This window comes from Barbus barbus, assembly GCF_936440315.1.
Source record: "Barbus barbus genome assembly, chromosome: 30".
NCBI classification, from domain to species: Eukaryota; Metazoa; Chordata; class Actinopteri; order Cypriniformes; family Cyprinidae; genus Barbus; species Barbus barbus.
Window position 1 is genome coordinate 13,864,668 of NC_136758.1, and position 21,269 is coordinate 13,885,936.

General features: G+C 37.8%; 1 protein-coding gene across 5 annotated transcripts in view; it reads left to right on the forward strand.

The window, feature by feature from the left end:
* LOC306850412 (echinoderm microtubule-associated protein-like 1) overlaps positions 1-21,183 on the forward strand; it is a 67,422-nt gene extending 46,239 nt beyond the window's left edge. For all 5 annotated transcript variants that reach the window (XM_079386049.1, XM_079386053.1, XM_079386050.1 and 2 more), the window contains 17 exons: positions 3,939-4,068; positions 4,371-4,520; positions 10,638-10,707; positions 10,919-11,029; positions 11,470-11,565; positions 11,700-11,834; positions 14,379-14,478; positions 14,802-14,953; positions 15,065-15,190; positions 17,193-17,324; positions 17,527-17,594; positions 17,882-17,970; positions 18,101-18,198; positions 18,502-18,589; positions 19,308-19,403; positions 19,641-19,771; positions 19,874-21,183. In XM_079386049.1, the coding sequence (XP_079242175.1) occupies positions 3,939-4,068; positions 4,371-4,520; positions 10,638-10,707; positions 10,919-11,029; positions 11,470-11,565; positions 11,700-11,834; positions 14,379-14,478; positions 14,802-14,953; positions 15,065-15,190; positions 17,193-17,324; positions 17,527-17,594; positions 17,882-17,970; positions 18,101-18,198; positions 18,502-18,589; positions 19,308-19,403; positions 19,641-19,771; positions 19,874-19,999 (1,898 nt within the window). In that variant the 3' untranslated portion in view covers positions 20,000-21,183. The remainder of the gene's footprint in view (positions 1-3,938; positions 4,069-4,370; positions 4,521-10,637; positions 10,708-10,918; positions 11,030-11,469; positions 11,566-11,699; positions 11,835-14,378; positions 14,479-14,801; positions 14,954-15,064; positions 15,191-17,192; positions 17,325-17,526; positions 17,595-17,881; positions 17,971-18,100; positions 18,199-18,501; positions 18,590-19,307; positions 19,404-19,640; positions 19,772-19,873) is intronic.
* The last annotated feature ends 86 nt before the right edge of the window (positions 21,184-21,269 follow it).

Below are 21,269 nucleotides of genomic sequence, written 5' to 3' on the forward strand. Positions count from 1 at the left end.
AGATACTGAACGAGTACTGCGACTTGCTAAAGACGCTATGGGAAAAAGCCTTTTTTCTCCTTTACTGAAGCCTTATTCAATCACGTAGTGAAACTGCACGATCATTGGTTCGTGCAGTGTGTTAAAAACGAACCAATGTGTCGGCAGCGGAGCTGCACGAGCCTATGGCGACGGAGCCCGCCAGATCCCGCCAGAATGGGCGGGGTTATCTGGCTATATAATCGGCCGTCTGGCCATAGGATCCTCAGGTTTACTTCGACTGAAGCGACGACTGAGTCGTGCAGCTACCTGGCACGGCAAAGTACGCAGTACTCGTTCCGTATCTCAGGGAACCGAGGTTACGATAGTAACCGAGTACGTTCCCTATCGATACTCCACTCGTACTGCGTCTTGCTAAAGACGCTATGGGAACACAATTCAATCACGCCGTGCTATGGTAGAGGAACGACTGTGTAAAATACCTCCATAAGCATTCCATGCTCAGAGGGAAGTAAAATAGTATACTCGGGCTAAAGCGAGCTGAGCTCGTAGGGGTCACGCTCGGCCCGGGTCATTCCATGCATTCCTCGCATACTCAGCACTTTCAGGGCTGAGATATGCAAGGAACCCATCAGAGAGCTTGAGTGCCCGTGCAGTCAAGAGTTCTCCGTTAGGGTTGTTCCCACAACGTAAGTCATACTCATCTAAGCAGATAGGACCCTGGCCTGCAAGGCCGGTACATCCAGCTTATAAAACCTTGCAAATGTGGACGGCGAGGCCCAGCCGGCCGCCGCACAAATGTCTGTAATAGACACACTGCTAGACCAGGCCCGTGACGAGGCAATGCCTCTAGTCAAATGGGCTCGTACTCCAATGGGGCATTGAAGGCCCAAGGAAGAGTAAGCCAGCGTAACGGCATCCACTATCCACTTAGAGAGTCTCTGCTTCGTGACCGGAAGCCCTTTGGCGCGGTTACCGAAGCTAACAAAGAGCTGTTGCGTGCGCCTGAAGGAGGCGGAACGCTCAAAGTAGATCCGTAGGGCTCTAACATGGCATCACAAAATTAACTCCCGGTCCTCCTCGGAGGGAGGAAGCGCGGAGAGTTTGATGACCTGAGCTCTGAACGGAGTGGAAAGTACCTTAGGTACGTATCCATGCCTTGGTTTTAGGACGACCTTGGAGTCGTTTGGCCCAAATTCCAGGCAGGCGGGGCTCACGGAGAGCGCCTGCAGGTCTCCTACTCGCTTGACTGACGCTAGTGCTAGTAGCAGAGCAGTCTTCAGCGACAGTGACCAAAGGTTCGTGGACTGGAGCGGCTCAAAAAGGAGGGCCCCTCAGGGCCCTCAGCACAGTGGGTAAGTCCCATGTAGGGACAGTAAGGGGCCGAGGCGGATTCAGCCTCTTGGCACCCCTTAGAAAACGGACGATAGCATTGTCCCTGCCCACTGATTGGCCCGCAATAGGGGCGTGAAAGGCCGCTATTGCCGATACGAACACCCCGAGTGTGGAGGGAGAGCGTCCTTTATCCGGCAGTTCCTGCAGGAAGGACAGAATCACCGCCAACTCAGATGTAGGGGGGTCCTCACCACGGTTTAGACACCATTTGGAGAAAACCGCCCATTTAAGGGCATAGAGGCGTCTCGTAGACGGGGCTCTAGCCTCAGAAATGGTATTTAGCACTCGCTCTGGGAGGCTGGTAGGCTCCCGTTGAGCGGCCAGAGGTGAAGCGCCCACAGTTTGGGAAGAGGGTGCCACAAACCATTCACCTGAGAGAGGAGATCTCGTCTCAGGGGCACGGACCAGGGGGCTGCGGTTAGCAGCTGGGTCAGCTCTGACATCCAAGGCTGGTTCTCCCACAGGGGGGCCACCAACAAGACCTTGTGTCGTTGTTCCCTGATTCGCCTGATGACCTGAGGAATCAGAGCGATCGGAGGGTATGCATAAAGGAGGAGGTTGGGCCAGTCGTGGGCCAACGCGTCCTTGACCTTCGAATAATAGGCTGGGCAGTGAGAGTTGTCTTTGGAGGCGAAAAGGTCTACTTCGGCCTTGCCAAAGATTCTCCAGATCATTCGAACCGTCTGCGGATGGAGCATCCACTCTTCTGAGGGGACGTTGCTCCGTGATAGCATATCCGCTCCTCGGTTCAATTAGGCTCGTGCAGCTCCGCTGCCGACACATTGGTTCGTTTTTAACACACTGCACGAACCAATGATCGTGCAGTTTCACTGCGTGATTGAATAAGGCTTCAGTAAAGGAGAAAAAAGGCTTTTTCCCATAGCGTCTTTAGCAAGACGCAGTACGAGTGGAGTGTCGATAGGGAAACTATTTGCCAGAATAGTAAGAAACACAATTTATTTCAAGATATATTCTCTGAAAATGTTCCTACACATATTTTCTTCTCAAGTAAATTGATATTGCTTTATGGATATGTTACTGCAAAACAAGAAAAATACTAACTGAGAAAAAGACATTTTGCAGTGTAGTTTCTTAGTTTTGTGGACGCCTTGTCTTGTTATTATGGTGGTATCTAAAGCAATTGGACAATATCTAATCATGATTATATTCATCCCACCTCTCCACCCTCTCCCGCACCCGCTCTGTCCAATTTGACCACTTCACCTAGTAACTGTGCAGCTCTACCTGCACCGAACGTCAAAAAGGACCGGATCCGCTGAGCCCCCCAAATCCACATCAGCCGTGCCCTCGCAGTCCACCAACACGCCATCAGAGGCCAAGGTTTTATCTGACAGAGCGGCCCGGCTCGGAAGCCGAAAGGTCCCTCCGTTTACCCTTCCTCTGAGGAAGTGTACTTCTCAATTAGTCCACTCGCCCCTAGATATGCCCTCTTACAGGAGTCCAATCAAATCTCCCAGCCAGTATTTTCAAATCTGTTACTAATCAAAACAGCTGTAATCTTAAACTTAGTCAGGTGGAGTCTTTTGTTCTGTTTTGTTCTTTTTGTTTTGATTGTGTCTCTTTGAGTTAGTTTTGTTTCATGTTGTGTATATGTTGTGTGTTCACACTTTTGTCTTTTTGCTTTTGAATAGGTTTGTTTTGTTCATGTGTGCATTTTATAAACTGTACATTTCCTTTTCCATTGTGTTTGCATGCATGCCTATCTGTGATTTTATTTTGTGTCTATATTTTTGCTTTGTCTTTAGTTTTAAATTGAGTGTGTTTCAAATACTGTACGTAATAAAATGCATTAAAGCATTTCCTTTAAATCTCACTGATCCATTGAATTATTTTCAGAACATAATATATATTCTTCTAAACATTGTTGCATTCCTTCTAATCCTCCTTTTGGGATAAAAGCATTTCATTTTGTCTTGGATTAACATTTAATCACAGCTTAAAATATACTAACATTATAGATACAAAATATACAAAGATTTGGGGTCAGTAAGATTATTTAATGTTCTACGTCTCTTATGCTTACCAAGGCTGCATTTATTTAATCAAAAAACAGTGAAAATAGTATTATTGTGAAATATTAATGCAATATAAAATAACTATTGTGATATATTTTAAAAAGTAATTTATTCCTGTGAATTTTCAGCTTCATTACTCCAGTCTTCAGTGTCACGTGATCCTTCAGAAATCATTCTAATATGCTGATTTGCTGCTCAAGAAAACATTTCTACTTATTGTCAATGCTGTTGACAGTTGTGCAATTAATATTTTTGTGCAAACCATGATACATTTACATGATACATGATACAGCATTTATTTGAAATAGATTTTTGTCACTTTTGATATTCATTGCTGAAAAAAAGCATTAATTTATTTCACAAAAAATAAACAGGTAAATAAAATAAATTGTGCTGACCCCAAATTTTTGTCTGATTTAACATTGTTTTACTCAAAATCGGATGACATTAACCCCAACAGATGTCACAGTGATCCTCCACCGACCCATGCATTTTCTTGCTCTAAACATCTGCGTTGATTTTTTTTAGATGAAGGGTATGTCAAAATGTATTTGAAGGGACGACCCATCACCATGTACATGCCTAAAGACCTGGTGGACACATACTGCCTGGAAGCAAAGGCTGACTTGCCTCCTAAAAAACTGAAGCTAGACTGGGTGTATCCTTTGCCATTCAGAAGTGGGGCTGCATTTAGATTGATTCTTGTATTGAACACTCATTGCTGTAAGATTGAATTAACTTTTGATTTATTATTACACAGAAAATGAGCTAGTAAAAATGTCATGAGCTAAATGATGGATATGGTTTCTTAGTCCAAGTTATGTGTTACAAGATTATTGTGCATAATGTTAAGCTTCTGAAACATGGACCTGTATTATTCACTCATTTCTCCCTTCATAGCTGAGGTTTGTTCCTAATTTAGCTCATCAACAGTAGTTTTTGCTCTTGACTCTGACCCAGCTATGGTTACCGGGGCCGTGACTGTCGATCCAACCTGTACTTGCTCCCGACTGGGGAAACGGTTTACTTCATTGCATCTGTGGTTGTGCTATATAATGTGGATGAGCAACTACAAAGACACTACACTGGACATACTGATGATATCAAGTGGTAAGACTTGTCATCGTCTATTTGTTCACCGTAGCATACACTGATCTCAAACGCTGTAAGATCATTGAACCAGTACATTCAGTATCTTTTTGTTACCTCAAAACTGCCTTATCTAAAGAAGATACTACATCTTAAATTATTTTTCAGATATTCTGCAGCATAATCTTTCAAAACTATGCTGAATGCACAATTTCTGAGCAGTGTTGTTTAATTTTCTGCTTTGATGTGCAATTCTACAGAACATTTATCATTAGTCGTGTCAGTGAAGTTTATTATTCATTCCACTGTCATGCCTCAGTCTATATTTTGCCTCTGTGTTACACCACATTAGTTTTTTTCGGGGTATAAGAGACCTCAAGGACATAAAAGTTTAGAATTATAGTTAATGCATTATCCTTTATGCATAAAATGTCAATAAATTAGTGACGTTATGTTTAATATTGAAGTTTCAGACTCCTATTTATTTATTTTCCTGTTTGAATATCCTATTTGCTTTTTAACTTTTGCTTAATAACACTATTTAATCTTCATGAAAATGTCATTTAAATGAACACTTTTATTCCGTAAGGGTGCATTAAATTGATCAAATATTACAGTAAAGACATTTATAATGTTACAAAAGATTTCTATTTCAAATAAATGTTCTTTTGTAATCATCAAAGAATCCTGAAAAAAACACAATGCACAACTGTTTTCAACATTAAATAATAAGACATGTATAATAATGATAATAATAAGACATGTATTTTGAGCAGCATATTAGAATGATTTCTGAAGGATCATGTGACACGGAAGACTGGAGTAATGTAATATATTTGATTAAATAAATGCAGCCTAGGTAAGCATAAGAGATGTCTTTCAAACTAATTTTAAGATTTTTTATTCGCTTTTGAAACTTTTAAATAGTGAATATCAATGGCCCCAAACCTAAAAAGGTAAAGTCAGCAAAACACACTTAAAAAAAGTCAAGCCATCAGAACATTAGACAAAATATAAATGACAATAATATATTTTCGTCTTGACCTCCAGTCTCCCACAGAAGTTCTAAGCGGCCATGCATTACAATTTTTTTTGTGATCACGACATAACAAAAGTTTTTTTCTCGTTATCACAACTTATTTTTCTCGTGATTTCGACATAAAAGTTGTATTCTCATTATCACGACTTATTTTTCTCGTGATTTCGACATAACAGAAGTTGTTTTCTCGTTATCATGACTTATTTTTCTCGTGATTTCGACATAACAAAAGTTGTTTTCTCGTATCACGACTTATTTTTCTCGTGATTTCGACATAACAAAAGTTGTTTTCTCGTTATCACGACTTATTTTTCTCGTGATTTCAACATAACAAAAGTTGTTTTCTCGTTATCACGACTTATTTTTCTCGTGATTTCGACATAACAAAAGTTGTTTTCTCGTTATCACGACTTATTTTTCTCGTGATTTCGACATAACAAAAGTTGTTTTCTCATATCACAACTTATTTTTCTCGTGATTTCGACATAACAAAAGTTGTTTTCTCGTTATAACGACTTATTTTTCTCGTGATTTCGACATAACAAAAGTTGTTTTCTTGTTATCACGACTTATTTTTCTCGTGATTTCGACATAACAAAAGTTGTTTTCTCGTTATCACGACTTATTTTTCTCGTGATTTCGACATAACAAAAGTTGTTTTCTCGTTATCATGACTTATTTTTCTCGTGATTTCGACATAACAAAAGTTGTTTTCTCGTATCACGACTTATTTTTCTCGTGATCTCGACATAACAAAAGTTGTTTTCTCGTTATCACTCGTTTGGCTCTCATCGAAGGCGGTCGCATTTTTCTTCCCTCCCTGCCCTTATCACCCCTGCTTGCTCTCTCCTGTCTTGTCCTTGTCTGACACTGAAGAGACTTTCTCCGCAATATTCTACAAAACCGAAATTATGGATCTAATCAACTGGTCTCTTAATGCAATTGACACCATCTTGGGATCGGGAGAACCCAAGTGTCCTGCTGGGACTTTCGCAGCTGGCTACACGATGGACGCATGGGAGAGGTGGTGGGTCGTGTGTCTGGCGGCTCTTTCCGTGGAGGACATTGAAGACATCTACCTATTCGGAACCATGATAACTGGGTTTCTGCTGTTTGGATTAGGTGTTACCCTGTTATCGGAGAATTCAGGAGATGGGAAAAGCTGTCCAAAACCTCACAAGGCTGCCCGTCATGATTGAAGCAGTTGGCAGCGGTCAACTCTGAAACAGAGACTATTAACCGCAATATGGATTCGATCACGGATAAGCTCTCGGCTTTGGAAAGGAAAATTGATGGACAAGGAGATCAGAATGGACAATGAGAATAAGCTGTGAAATTAAAAGGCAGCTTTTCGCCCAAAGACCAAACAATCTTATCTCTTTCGGCTTCCCAAAACAACAGACAGCTTGGCAAGGTTGTTCTGGAATCTAACTCCCCGGATGAATACTGCAGAGAGACGCTCTTTCTTCCCTCCCCCCTCAACAAACACCTTGTGATTGTCGAGCGTTTGGGTTCCGGCCAAGGTCGTTTCCATGGCAATACAATCTGCGGACTGAGACAACTTGTCTGGAGTGCCAGCGTGGCGGATCTCTAGGCACACGAACTTACACATACACACATACAGATATTCACCTCCCTACCCCCATCCCCACGCCTTCGTCGCTTCATCCCGTCAGTTGATAACGGGTCTGTGTTCGCGCTGTAATGGCTGCAGGCCGGATGGCTGTTTTCGTCTGAATTGGATTACTATGCAAGTTATGTTCCTGTGTTGACTGTGCTCTATGCTGAGGTTTTTGTCTGTTCTCACACTGCACTCTCGTTCAGGAGCGTAGTGTGAGGACTATTTTTTTCTCCTCTCTTTCCTCATGTTGTGCTGTATTCTCTTCTTTATTGCATTTCATTGCCTTGTACCTACATGTGCAATGACAATAAATTGAATCCAATCCAATCCAATCCAATCACGACTTATTTTTCTCGTGATTTCGACATAACAAAAGTTGTTTTCTTGTTATCACGACTTATTTTTCTCGTGATTTCGACATAACAAAAGTTGTTTTCTCGTATCACGACTTATTTTTCTCGTGATCTCGACATAACAAAAGTTGTTTTCTCGTTATCATGACTTATTTTTCTCGTGATCTCGACATAACAAAAGTTGTTTTCTCGTTATCATGACTTATTTTCTCGTGATTTCGACATAACAAAAGTGGTTCTTTTAAACAATGATTGCTTGATTTTTAAAACAATGCATCGTGAGTCTACTGTTGCTATAGTAACGAACGCAACCTTGACAGGAATATTCTAAAATGCTTAACCTGGCTTAATGCGTTTTTTAAAAGACAAAAGTCAGCATACACATTATTAGTAATGTACAGACTAGAAAATGAGCCCATATTAAGAACGCAATGTGTTTAATTCCGCGTTAAGTGATTTCCTCCATAGAATACCGTATGGACAACCACTAGCATAGCCAGAAATATTTAAGTGGGTGGGCCTACATAAAACTGGGTGGGCCAGGTGTGTAGCATATGAAAATGTGAAATTGCCAACAAAAAATAAGGCACCAAGGTTCATTACACAGTACTTCTAAAGCATGCATTGACATTAGTAATTTGTTATGTTAATGTTCATTTCAAAATGTACTAATAGGACATTATTAAAATTAAAAGTTAACATTTAACATTTAAAAACTTGACATTGTTACAAATGTATTGCTAGTGTTAGTTAATGCATTAACTAAAGGAAGTGTACGGGGGGCTACATTGGGGCTTCGCTGATGATTTCATAATCAAGCGTCTCTGTCCGTTTCATTTGTAGACGGTCCGGATTTATTGCTAAGACTTTTACTTTTTAAAGAATTGATCTGATTTATGTTTGCTTCACTAGGCTATTTTCACATTTAACTTCACAAACGCGTGCATTTGACTGTTATATCCTTACGTCTTAAACATAGGTCGTAAACATAACATTGTGGGTGGGACTAACAGAAACGGACGAATCATCATTTTGACAAACTTATGATGATATGCACCTATAGGAAGAGGGAAAACTAAGAAATGACCTGTAGCTAATTGACCATGAAAACAAGCGTTTAATATTTTTTATAAATAAAGTTAGTGAAATAAGACGTTTATTAGTATCGTTTAATAAATAATATCCATTTGGAAAATTACAAACTTATGGGTGATTGGGTGGGCCACAGATGAAAGTCAGGCCTACCCATAGCTACGCGACTGTGGACAACACGTAACGGGGCTTAATGCGTTGAGGCAGTGTTTTTAAAAGACAAAACTCAGTAAACACATCATTAATAAAGCATTCTATGTAGCCTACAGACAAGTAAATAAGCCCATAATTAGAACGCAATGCGTTTAACGCATTAAGCGTTTTACCCATCCATAGAAATGTAAGAAAAACGCGTTGCATTTGCATCCTGGACTCATTGTCTATACATAGTCTATTATAATTTATGAATAATGTGTTTGCTGAGTTTGGTCTTTTAAAACACATTTGGAAGCGTTTTGGAATGCCCCCTTTGATGCGCAATTCATCGACAGATGACCGTCCGCTCTTATAGGCTACTGTATCTTGTGGATATTTCAGCAAATGTTGCTTCACTTAGAAATAACGTCTACAATAAATAAAATAAACTGCTGATTTTGTCAAGAGTTAGGCTATGCGAAACCTTTTATTTGTGTTTAAATGGTCTAACAACAAGCATTCAACAGCGCGGGCGCAGGCGGAGGATACAAAGAAGAGCTAGCCTATTCTAAAAATCGTAAACTGCTTGGATTAAACTCATTTCATTTTCCTTGTTCGTTTGAAATAAAATAATAATATTTTATAATAATTTGTTTGTGATTTTTATTAGTCATGTAGGATCGGCTGTGATATCATGTGCGTTACAAGCGTGGATGCTGTTATGTGTGTGTGTGTGTGATTAGGCTACAACACTGTATAACATCATTGAACTAAATTATACACTTGTAAATCACATTTCTTATTAATATACATTTTATTAACGATAAAGATTAAAAATAAAGATGCACATTAAAATGTATAAGTTAATTAAATGTCAGTAATGAACTGCACAAATTATAGCGATCACGAAGAAGGCCCACTATCCCAAACGCGTACAGTAGTTGATACTTCCACCTGTTGGCGCAGTTGTGTAACTTAGAGAACAACCTTTGTTATGTCGAGATCACGAGAAAACAACTTTTGTTATGTTGAGATCACGAGAAAACAACCTTTGTTATGTTGCGATCACGAGAAAACAACTTTTGTTATGTTGAGATCACGAGAAAATTAAGTCGTGATCACGAGAAAAAAACAACTCGTTATGTCGTGATCACGAGAAAAATAAGTCGTGATCACAAGAAAACAACTTTTGTTATGTCGAGATCACGAGAAAATTAAGTCGTGATCACGAGAAAAAAACAACTCGTTATGTCGTGATCACGAGAAAAATAAGTCGTGATCACAAGAAAACAACTTTTGTTATGTCGTGATCACGAGAAAAATAAGTCGTGATCACAAGAAAACAACTTTTGTTATGTTGAGATCACGAGAAAATTAAGTCGTGATCACGAGAAAAAAACAACTCGTTATGTCGAGATCACGAGAAAAATAAGTCGTGATCACAAGAAAACAACTTTTGTTATGTCGAGATCACGAGAAAAATAAGTCGTGATCATGAGAAAACAACTCGTTATGTCGAGATCACGAGAAAACAAGAATTAAAAAATAATAATGCATGGCCGCTTAGAACTTCCGTATTCTCCAGTTGAGACAACACAAATGATCATGTATCAGTAAAATCTCATATTTTATTCATCTGTATAGGAATTTACAGAAGGTCAAGGCTGTTCATTGTAAGTCAAGGCCTTGAGCAAGAAAAGCATAAAGAGAAACCATTAACCAGTATGTTCATGATCAGTTTCCTGTGTTTATGAACAGTCATGTGACTCGTGATGCTCAAAGTCATAGTGTTGTGACAGCACTGACAAAAATGTGTGATGTCTTCTCACTGCTGTATCATCGGCTCTTCAACAGTCCCAGCTGCCTACATCTTTCACCTCTTTTGTCTTCCCCTACAGTCTCGCTGTCCATCCTGATAAAATCACCATAGCAACAGGACAAGTGGCTGGCACATCCTCAGATGGAAAAGTAAGATCAGTTATTTTAAACCGGTATCAATCATAAACATGAATAGCTTATTGCTACTATATTAGGCTTGATCCAGCCACAATAAATCTCCTAATTATCGCATGTGCCTCAAGGGTCTGTCATAACAAATGTGGAGGATCAAGATCCCACATCCTTCAAATAGAAGTCGAATTGGTTTAACATGCTCAGTACATCTGTCTGTGTCTGGCAGCTTTTGGCTCCTCACGTGCGTGTGTGGGACTCTGTGAGTTTGAACACGTTGCACATCCTTGGAACCGGTTTCTTTGATCGAGCTCTGGTTTGCCTCTCCTTCTCAAAGTCGGTAAGAGCAAGTCACTCTGTATAATGTTAGCAAACAAACGTTCTCATATGAAACCGAAAAATGCAGCCTATAGTTCTTTGAATCATCAAACAAACCTGTTGTTATTATGAGTACTGAGTTGTACTCATTTATGTAGTCATCATTTACTCACCCTCTAGTTGTTCCAAACAGAAGATATTTTAAAGAATGTTGGCAACCAAACAACATTGACCTCTATACTATGGAAAAAAATAGTCAATGAATAACATAAACTGTTTGGTTACCAACAATCTTCAAAATATCATCTTTTGTGTTCAGCAGAAGAAAGAAATTCTTACAGGTTAGGAATGATTTGAGGGTGAGTAAATGATGACTGAATTTTCCTTTTTGGGTGAACTGTCTCTTTAAATACATTTGTAAGAAGAGGTTGTGAGTGATAAAAATATCTTTCAAACATTCAGAATGGAGGAAGCTGGTTGTGTGTTGTGGACGACTCCAATGACCATATTCTCTCTGTGTGGGACTGGCAGAGGGAGGAAAGGCTTGCTGAAGTCAAGGTGAGTGCTATTCAGGATAGATATTGAACAGATATATTAGCAATGTCAACATTATATGTCAACAAGAGGCGTGCAGAAACAAACTGATTCCCTTTTTGTGCATCTTCATGACTTTTCTTTCTCTGCCCTCACAGTGCTCCAATGAGTCAGTCTTTGCTGCTGATTTCCACCCAACAGATGCTAATATAATTGTAACCTGTGGGAAGTCACACCTTTACTTCTGGTCATTAGAAAAGGGATCTCTTGTGAAAAAACAGGGTCTTTTTGAGGTAATGTGTCATAAGCCTTTGTGGTCAAATTCAGTGAATCTTTTCACTTTTTTATTGAATCAAATTGCATGTTCAGATATGATGAAATGTGCATGTACATCATGTACACTAGCAGTTGAAGGTTTAGACACATCTACTTATTAGGGGCCAAGCACCAAAGGTGCTTAGGCACCTATTGTAATCGTTAGCGTTCTTCTTCTTCTTCCGTTTCTTCCGCCGAAAGTCAGTGGCAGCCCATAGAACCGATTGCGGGAAAGTTGTAAAATTTGGCACACTGATAGATGATAGTGTCAATAATAACCACAGCAAATGTGGAGTCTCAAACTCTCTAGCGCCACCACTTGTCCAAAAATTCAATTTTGAAATGCTAATAACTTTTGAACCGTAAGCCACAAAATGAAAATTCTTTTTACTCTGAATCCTTGGCCCAAGCCGAGTCGAAAATTCAAAAATCGTAAGGTTTAGTTTTTTCGCTATCTCAAACCTACTTTGTCAAACTCATCCTAGATGATTCGTCCGATTTTCACCAAAATTTGCTCAGATCATCTACAGACCATGGCGGAAAAAGTTATGGAATTCAAGTCAATTCGTCCAAGCGTTCTCGAATACCACACTAACGAATTCGCCGAAAAGCACGCAAAAATGGATCTGAGGCTATATCTCCGCAAGGGTTTGGCGTATTGACACGGAACTTGGTGTATATTATAACAAGCATGACCTGAGGCTACCTGCATTGTTTCAGCGCTGTGCCACCTAGTGGTCAGGAGATATGAACAATGCATATTTTTGCTTATAACTTGTGAATGATTTGGCCAAAAATCACAAAACTGGTCTCCTTGGATTCGGAGCATCATGCCGAGTCCAACCATATCCAATTTTCCCATGTCAGCCATTTTGGGTGTTGGCCATGTTGAATTTTGTAGTAAAATGCTATATTTTACGAACGCATCGTTACGAAACTCGGTATGCTTCTTCGGCGCCATGCCCTGAAGGGACTCAATAAGTTTGGAGACAGCGCCACCTTGGGGTCAAAAGTTATAATGAAATTACTAAAAATGCTAATAACTTTTGCTTACATTAGGCTATTGTAATAAAACTCATGTTGATAGATTCCTTGGTTCATGCCGAGAACATCGATAACAATTTTGCCATAATTGGATTAACTTCCTGTCCGCCATTTTGACTCATGTTGAAAACCTTCTTTTTCGAACTCCGCCTAGACCGTTAGTCCGATTTTCACCAAATTTGACTCGGATCATATCATCTTCAGACCATGCTGACAAAAAGGTATGGATTTTGTGTTGATAGACAAAACCGTTTTCACATACCACAACAACGAATTTGAGACATGATGCCAAAATGACACTTGAGGCCGTATCTCTGCAATGCTTTGGCATATTGACACCAAACTTTGTGTGTGCTATTGTCACCTCACACGGAACACACCACATCGAATTGATGACGGTGCCACCTGTTGGTCAAAAGTGAATAGTCATACAATCATATTACTAGTAGTTTTAAATTATTTTTCAGCCATTTGGACTACAATAAATCTTAAAATGGCTTCAATTACTCATTTCTGCAGTGGTTCTGATGCTCCGTGCTGTGCTTAGCTGATGTGCTTGGCCACGTCATTGCTGCTTGCAGCTATATTTCTATATTATTACTGTTTTATACTTCTAAGAGTAATAGTAGGGTCATCAAAACTATGAAATAACACAAATGGAAGTATGTGAATTATGTTGTGTAGTAATCAAAAATACAATTAAAACTATTTAGCTTCTGGTGCATAATAGGATTAACTAAAAAAATAACTAGAATGTTAGTTTTGTAAAGAAATGTATGCATTACCATATGTAGTTGGTAAGATTTTGTAATGTTTTTGAAAGAAGTCTCTTATGCTCACCAAGGCTGCATTTATTTGATCAAAAAGAAATAAAAAAAATACAGTAAAAACAGAAAAGCTGTGAAATATTATTGCAATTTAAAATAGCTCTTTTTATTTTAATATACTTTTAAAATATTTTACTGTTTTTTATTATATTCATAATTTAAAATATCAATTATAAAATGTAATTTATTCATGTGAGGAAAAAGCAGATTTTTTTAGCAGCCATTACTCCAGTCTTCAGTGTCATATTATTTTTTATTTTAAATGTTGAACATAGTTGTACTAGTAATATATTTATGTGAAAACCATGATGCACTTTATCAGGATTATCTGATGAATATAAAGTTCAAAAGAACTGCATTTATTTAAAGTAGAATTTTTTTGTAACATTACAAACCTCCGTACTGTCAACTTTTGGTCAATTTAATGCATCCTTGCTAAAGTATTAATTTCTTTTAAAAAAAGTTTACGTTTTAGCCTTTAGATCCAAAGGCTCTCAAGATCATGAGAAACTTAAATTCACTTAGATGTGGCCAAACATTTTACTGGTAGTGTAGTTGTGTACTATGAGAAACATGTAATCTTTGTCTTTTGTGTGATACATCTATTGCATTTCTGCTTTAAAAATAAAGTCATATTTATGTTTCTTGCAGAAACAAGAGAAGCCCAAGTTTGTATTGTGTGTGACTTTTTCAGAAAATGGTGACGCCATCACTGGAGACTCGAGTGGAAATATACTTGTGTGGGGCAAAGGTAAAAGAATAATAGGTTTATTATTATGGAGTTATTTATTGATTTATTTGAACGTTTTGTAAAAACCTACCTCCACTGAACTGTGTAAAATATCTTCTTTATAAAACAATTATAAATGTTGTACAACATAACAGCTCTGTGTTTTCTAAGGTTGATTCTTTATTAGTGATAATAAAAGAGAGATTGTGCTCCATTTTTACACAAATCAATAAGACTCTTCATGTAGGCTGTGAACACCTTTGATTGTCTGATATACCAATAATAGTTTCCAGTTTTGTAACAGTCGGTTTATATAATGCTTGTTTTCTGGTCATGGTTCACAGGTTCTAATCGTATTAGCTTGGCCATTCAGGGAGCACATGAGGCGAGCGTCTTTGCACTTTGCATGTTGAGAAATGGGACGCTGGTCTCAGGTGGGAAGGACCGTAAACTCATCTCCTGGGACGAAAATTATCAAAAGATTCAAACGGTGGAGGTAAGGCATGGTATCATTTTGCAGTATGCAGTATGCATTTGTATACTTGAATAGTAGTACCAATCAAGTAGGCAGCCATAATTTACCAGCTGTTTTGTATGTTACTCTCAGGTGCCTGAGTTATATGGCCCTATTCGGACTGTGGCTGAAGGACGGGGAGAAACGGTTCTTATTGGCACTACCAAAAACTATGTCCTGCAAGGCAGTCTGGATGGGGAGTTCATACCCATCACCCAGGTAATTTAATCAGTGTTGGTACAATATACATTTACATTTACATTTAGTCATTTGGCAGACGCTTTTATCCAAAGCGACTTACAATTGGGGAATACAAAAAGCGATTCATCTTGAAGAGGCAGTCAGACAGAGGAAGTGCTCGTAACACCAAGTCTCAGTCATTGTTCAAATAAGTACAAACTAGTAGGTGGAGAGAAAGATAGAGGGAAAGTTTTTTTTTTTTTTTGAGTTTAGGATGAAGTCAAGTACTGCCGAAAGAGATGAGTTTTCAGTTGTTGCTTGAAGGTTGCCAGAGATCCGGCGTTCCGGATAGGGGTGGGAAGATTATTCCACCAGCCAGGAATGGTGAACGAGAATGTTCTGGAGAGTGATTTTGAGCCTCTCTGTGATGGTACCACAAGGCGTCGATCACTAGCAGATCTCAAACTTCTGGAGGGGATGTAGGTTCGTAATAGTGAGTGGAAGTAGGAGGGTGCCAGTGTTTTCTGTGGCCGGCCAAGTGTGAGAAGATACTGTATATAATATACATAACAAATGTGACTTTGGATCACAAAACCAGCCTTAAGTCGCATAGGTTCATTTGTAGCAATAGCCAACCAAACATTGTATGGGTCAAAACTATCGATTTTTCTTTTATGACAAAAATCATTAGGATATTAAGTAAAGATCATGGTCCATGAAGATATTTGGTCAATTTCCTTCCATAAATATATCAAAACTTAATTTTTGTTTAGTAATATGCATTGCTAAGGAATTAATTTGGACAACTTTAAAGGCAATTTTCTCAATATTTAGATTTTTTTGCACCCTCAGATTCCAGATATTTAAATAGTTGTATATCAGCCAAATATGATGTATTCCATACATCATTGGAAAATTTATTTTTTCAGCTTTCAGGTGATGTATAAATCTCAGTTTACAAAAAATGGACCCTTATGACTGGTTTTGTGGTCCAGGGTCACATATGGAATTATCTTTAATTTCTTAAGTTATAGCATAATTATTAACTAATTCCTAATTTCAGTACAGAATTTATCTGTACTATTTGATATTGAATATAAATTGGATATTGGATATTGATTATGTTCATTTCTCCATATTTTTATGTTTAGATAAGACCTTTCTTATCATCTAACACTCAGAGTTAATCTTTACAATTGATTTATTATAGAATAATAATAATTGTAATTTAAAATGAAACAATACTAATTTAAATATTTGTAGTATATAATATTTAGTATATAATGAATATTTTACATAATATATTTAATAATATATAATTTTATTAGGATAAATTGAATGTCTATTTTAACATTTTAATGTAGTGATGAAATTCGCTATTTTATGTTTTCTATGTTACATTTTTAAATTAAATGTATTTTTTTATTATTATTATATTTTAAATGTTTTAGTTAAATTATTTACAAAGTAATAATTAGAGAAGAAGAGATCTGTATTGGTCAATACTGGATATATATTTGATATTTATTATTTTCCTTTCTCCCTAATGTAAAACTAATAATTAAAACCAAAAAATATTGAAATATTTTCTATAACTAAAAACCTTTAAATAATAAATTTAGCAACACTGAAATATTTAGCAAATCTCAAAATGAACATCCATTTTCATACTGTACATGATAATGTTGTAATGCCAAAATTCACTTGTAGCATTTAAAACATCAATTTTTTGTAGGTATTATATGAAATAACATGAAATAATTATTACCTTATCAGTATCGGCCAGAATATTAATATTAGTGTATCCCTAGTAGTGTTAGTTAATGTGTCTCTGGCCCTGTTGAAAATGTTTGTTTTAGACCAAAGTTTATTCCCTTCTATGTTGAACCAAAATTAATCCTTTTAGGGTAAAAGGGTAAGTGAGTTTGTGGTTCTAAAACAGAATAAATTTGATGTTTTAAACTTTCTTTGAAACTTAAATTTAAACCAAATTGATGCCATCCAGGCTGATATTTAAGTCTGTTGACTGTTTGATTGTCAGGGCCACACAGATGAGTTATGGGGCCTGACTGTACATCCGCTGAAGCATCAGTTCCTCACCTGTGGCCATGACAAGCACGTCTGCCTGTGGGACTCTGCCTCTCATCAGCCCATCTGGACCAAAACATTGGAGGTGAGCAGCCCGCCTCGGTAGGTTTCACTTACATTACCGTAGTGTTGTCTGACAGCTCACACATCAGTTTCTTGTTATTGAAACCCTTGTCACTACTGCAACTGTAATGAAATGAGCTCTGCTGTTCCTTGGGCTGAGATGTAACCGTGTTTGTGTTGACAGGATGTTTGATTGAACATGTATGTGTTTCCCTCACGGACAGGACGCCGCACAGTCGGCCGGCTTCCACCCTTCTGGAGCGACAGTTGCTATAGGAACGCAGATGGGCAGGTGAGGCGATTTCTTTTCATCAACGGGGTCCCTGACACATCATTACAATTCAGAAAAGGGGTCTAATAGAGTGTTACATGGAAGACCCAAACACTTATTATTATGCTAATGCAACACAGGAACACAATACCATCCCAGTGGCATTGTTCAGCTGTCTTTGATTTCTTTTTCTTCACTAAGAGTCCTGATAATGGCTTTAGATGAAGAGTCTAATATTCGTTATGTTTCAGGTTTCTTTAGACCTGTGCGTTTAATATTGTCCTTTCACTCATTATCAATCTGTGCAGGTGGCTTGTGCTCGATACCGAATCGAAGGATCTGGTCACGGTGCACACGGACGGGAACGAACAGCTGTCAGTTATGCGCTTTTCTCCAGGTTAGAGTTCATTCTCCCAACAGCCTTTTCACTGCTTGCTGGGAAAACATTAGGATGTTAGCCAAAAAACTAGCATTCATTAAAGTCTCTGCAACTGATTAAGTTGAAAACCCTTGGTTATTCTTTCCAGATGGTCATTTCCTTGCGATCGGGTCACATGACAACTACATCTACATTTATGCTGTGGCAGAAAATGGAAAGAAATACAGCAGAGTTGGAAAGTGCTCAGTAAGTATGTGTTTATGCAAAAATATGACTTATTTTGTATAACAAATGTGTAATAGATTATCATAGACCACACATGAGATAATAGACTAGCTGATTCTACCAGTGTTATTTTTAGTATTTAAACATATATTTTTATTTATATTTCAGCTTTTTATTTATTAATGGAAATGATTTTGAATAGTCTTAGTTAACAATAAACACTGCCACATAATGTTTTCTGTTCATATAGACACAAACACACATCTGTCTCCTCAAATGAATGTTGTTTTTTATGTTTGTATCCACTGCCTGTATTGCTCACAGGGTCATTCTAGTTTCATCACCCATCTGGATTGGTCTGTGGATTCTCAGTACTTGGTATCCAACTCAGGGGACTATGAGATCCTTTACTGTGAGTATCTATAAGTATATAACTATAAGTATCTTTACTGTGAAAGCAGAGTGAAATAGACAGTTGCACTGACGGTTCATTTGTAATTCAATCAGTGCATTTGAATAAACAAAGTATGGCTAAATTTAACTCAGTTACATGGAAATGCTCAACATTAATGCTCAACATATTCAACCATATTCAAAGGACCCCCTCATGTAGGCATATATATTTGTTTGTGTCCATAGATAAAAATTAAAATAAACAGCCTTCAGGTATCCCGATAAATTTACATAACTTGTCCGGTCGTGATGTACTGAATAAGGATTTTTACAAATTTTTACTCTAAATTTCTATCCTATAAAATATTATAGTGTAGAAAAATGTGTATTTTTTATGTAAATATTTGATATAAATATAAAGACTTCATTACATATTTTTCCAGGTCTAGAAATTGCACTTATAAAATCAGGCATCTTCATACGTATATCCATGTTTTCCAAGACTGTGGGAACCCTGGTTCTTCAAAGAAAAAAACTTTTTTTTTGTTGAGGATTGAATTAAAATAAGTGATATCATTAGCCTTAGCTTCTTTGAATGATATTTTTTCTCATTTTAAAACATTTCAGGTCATCTCGAGGTCCCCTAGTGGACTCGGCCTCCTGTTTGAGAACCACTGAGTTAAATCTATCTGTTTATACTCTAAATTCATTAACTGATACACATTATTGCCTTTCAGGGATTCCTTCTGTGTCTAAGCAAGTAGTGAGTGTGGAGACCACCCGGGATATTGAATGGGCCACTTTCACCTGTACTCTGGGCTTCCATGTTTTTGGTAAAGTTAATGTTTTATGTCATGGGTCGCAGTGTAAAATAATAATAATTCTTTAAAACCAGCTTTATTTGTAATGATAGTAGATAAATATAGCTAAATTTAACAAATCACATCTTTCCCATGTATCCATAACTGGATAAGAGCGTTAGTTTTTGTAGTGTTGTCTTTTATGAATGTAAGTGTACAGCCATAAATCCATAAGGAAATAACATATATTCTGATTGTGTTACTCTCCAGGACTGTGGCCGGATGGCTCAGATGGTACTGACATCAATGCTGTGTGCAATTCAAATGCAAAGAGGCTGCTCGTCACCGGAGATGACTTTGGCAAAGTTCACCTCTTCTCATTCCCTTGCTCTCAGTCCCGAGTAAGAACCAGCACTAAATCTTAAACATCAGATAGATAATGTTCATCTTAGCACCAAATAATGCTAATATATGGTATTATTTCTCTCTATCCACTTCTACAGGCTCCTAGTCACATCTACGGTGGACACAGCAGCCACGTCACCAATGTTAACTTCTTACATGATGACAGCCACTTAATCTCTACAGGAGGGAAAGACATGAGCGTAATGCAGTGGCGTGTGGTATAAAACGACCACTGTCACACTGAACTTCCTTATTTTTCTAGGATCAAGTGGCTTGGGAAAGCAAAAGTGGGGCCATCGACTACAGAGTAAAGTGGAGTCTCAAATTTATTTGCCTTTAAATTGATCTCAGGACACCAATATTTGAAGTGACTCTCTGTTTTGACTGTCTCACATGTTCCCTAGGCTATGAAAGAGATGTTTTGTGATGGAAACCCATCTTTTTAGCTTTTAATAACAAACTAAAGAATCTGCTCTACAGGACAAAGTTGTGATGCCAAAGCACATTGGGAATGAATAGTCCAGTCCAGTTTATATTAGACCAATCTATGTGCTCAAAACCCTGACCAATCATAGCGCTGTCGTAACTTCTGAGGTATCATTTAGAGTCTTAAATATACCATCAATTATACTCTATCACACTGACTGTGTTTTGATAAATTGCACGTTAGCCATCATTTTGTACTAAAATTTGCCTCCATAATGATCTTTTATTAACATTTGCTGCCACCGTATGCTACGTTGCGGTATTACAGCCACCTTCCCACCACTGAATTTATTTTATCCTCTGTTGAAGTCAAATACTTGTGGTTTTTCGTGGATTTAAGCTGTTATAGAAGTACAAAAATATTCAATCAGCCATCAAAATCCTCTCAAGGACGAAAAATAGCATGAGTTTGGGAAACAAAGTGACTGTACTGCAAAATGATCGAGGCCTTCACTGACTTTCACTTGCTAAATCACTTCAGCCATCAATCACTGATTTAGTTTAATCCTCAATCTGACATCAGATCTGTTTTGTGCATCAACTAGCTTAACTAAACGCCATCGTGTAGTGCACATTTACATTAGAGTTAAGCTCCATTTTCTTAACCTCCGCTTGAGAAACATGATTGAACAGTTACAGTCAAATGACTGTAGTAGCCTATTAATAAAACTAAGCATGCACAAGCTTGTTTGTAACTGTCTAACCTATTTTTCCATATTCATTGTCGGATATATGGCATAGCCATGAAAATAAAGGAAAACATGTTAGTTCTTCTGTGAAATATGAGCTTTGTTTTTGACCAAATATAGGTTTGATGGATCAAGGTTGGAGTGATATTTTGAAGGATTATGTCTACAACCACATGACAATATTACGTTATATGAATGTATAATAAAATGGGAAAATCATTTCTTTCACCTTAAAAAAATGTTTTGTAATGTGTCAACCACCCAAATGGAACAAGAGGGTCTGGAAGTCATATTGAAAACACATATGTTGGTTTCTCCA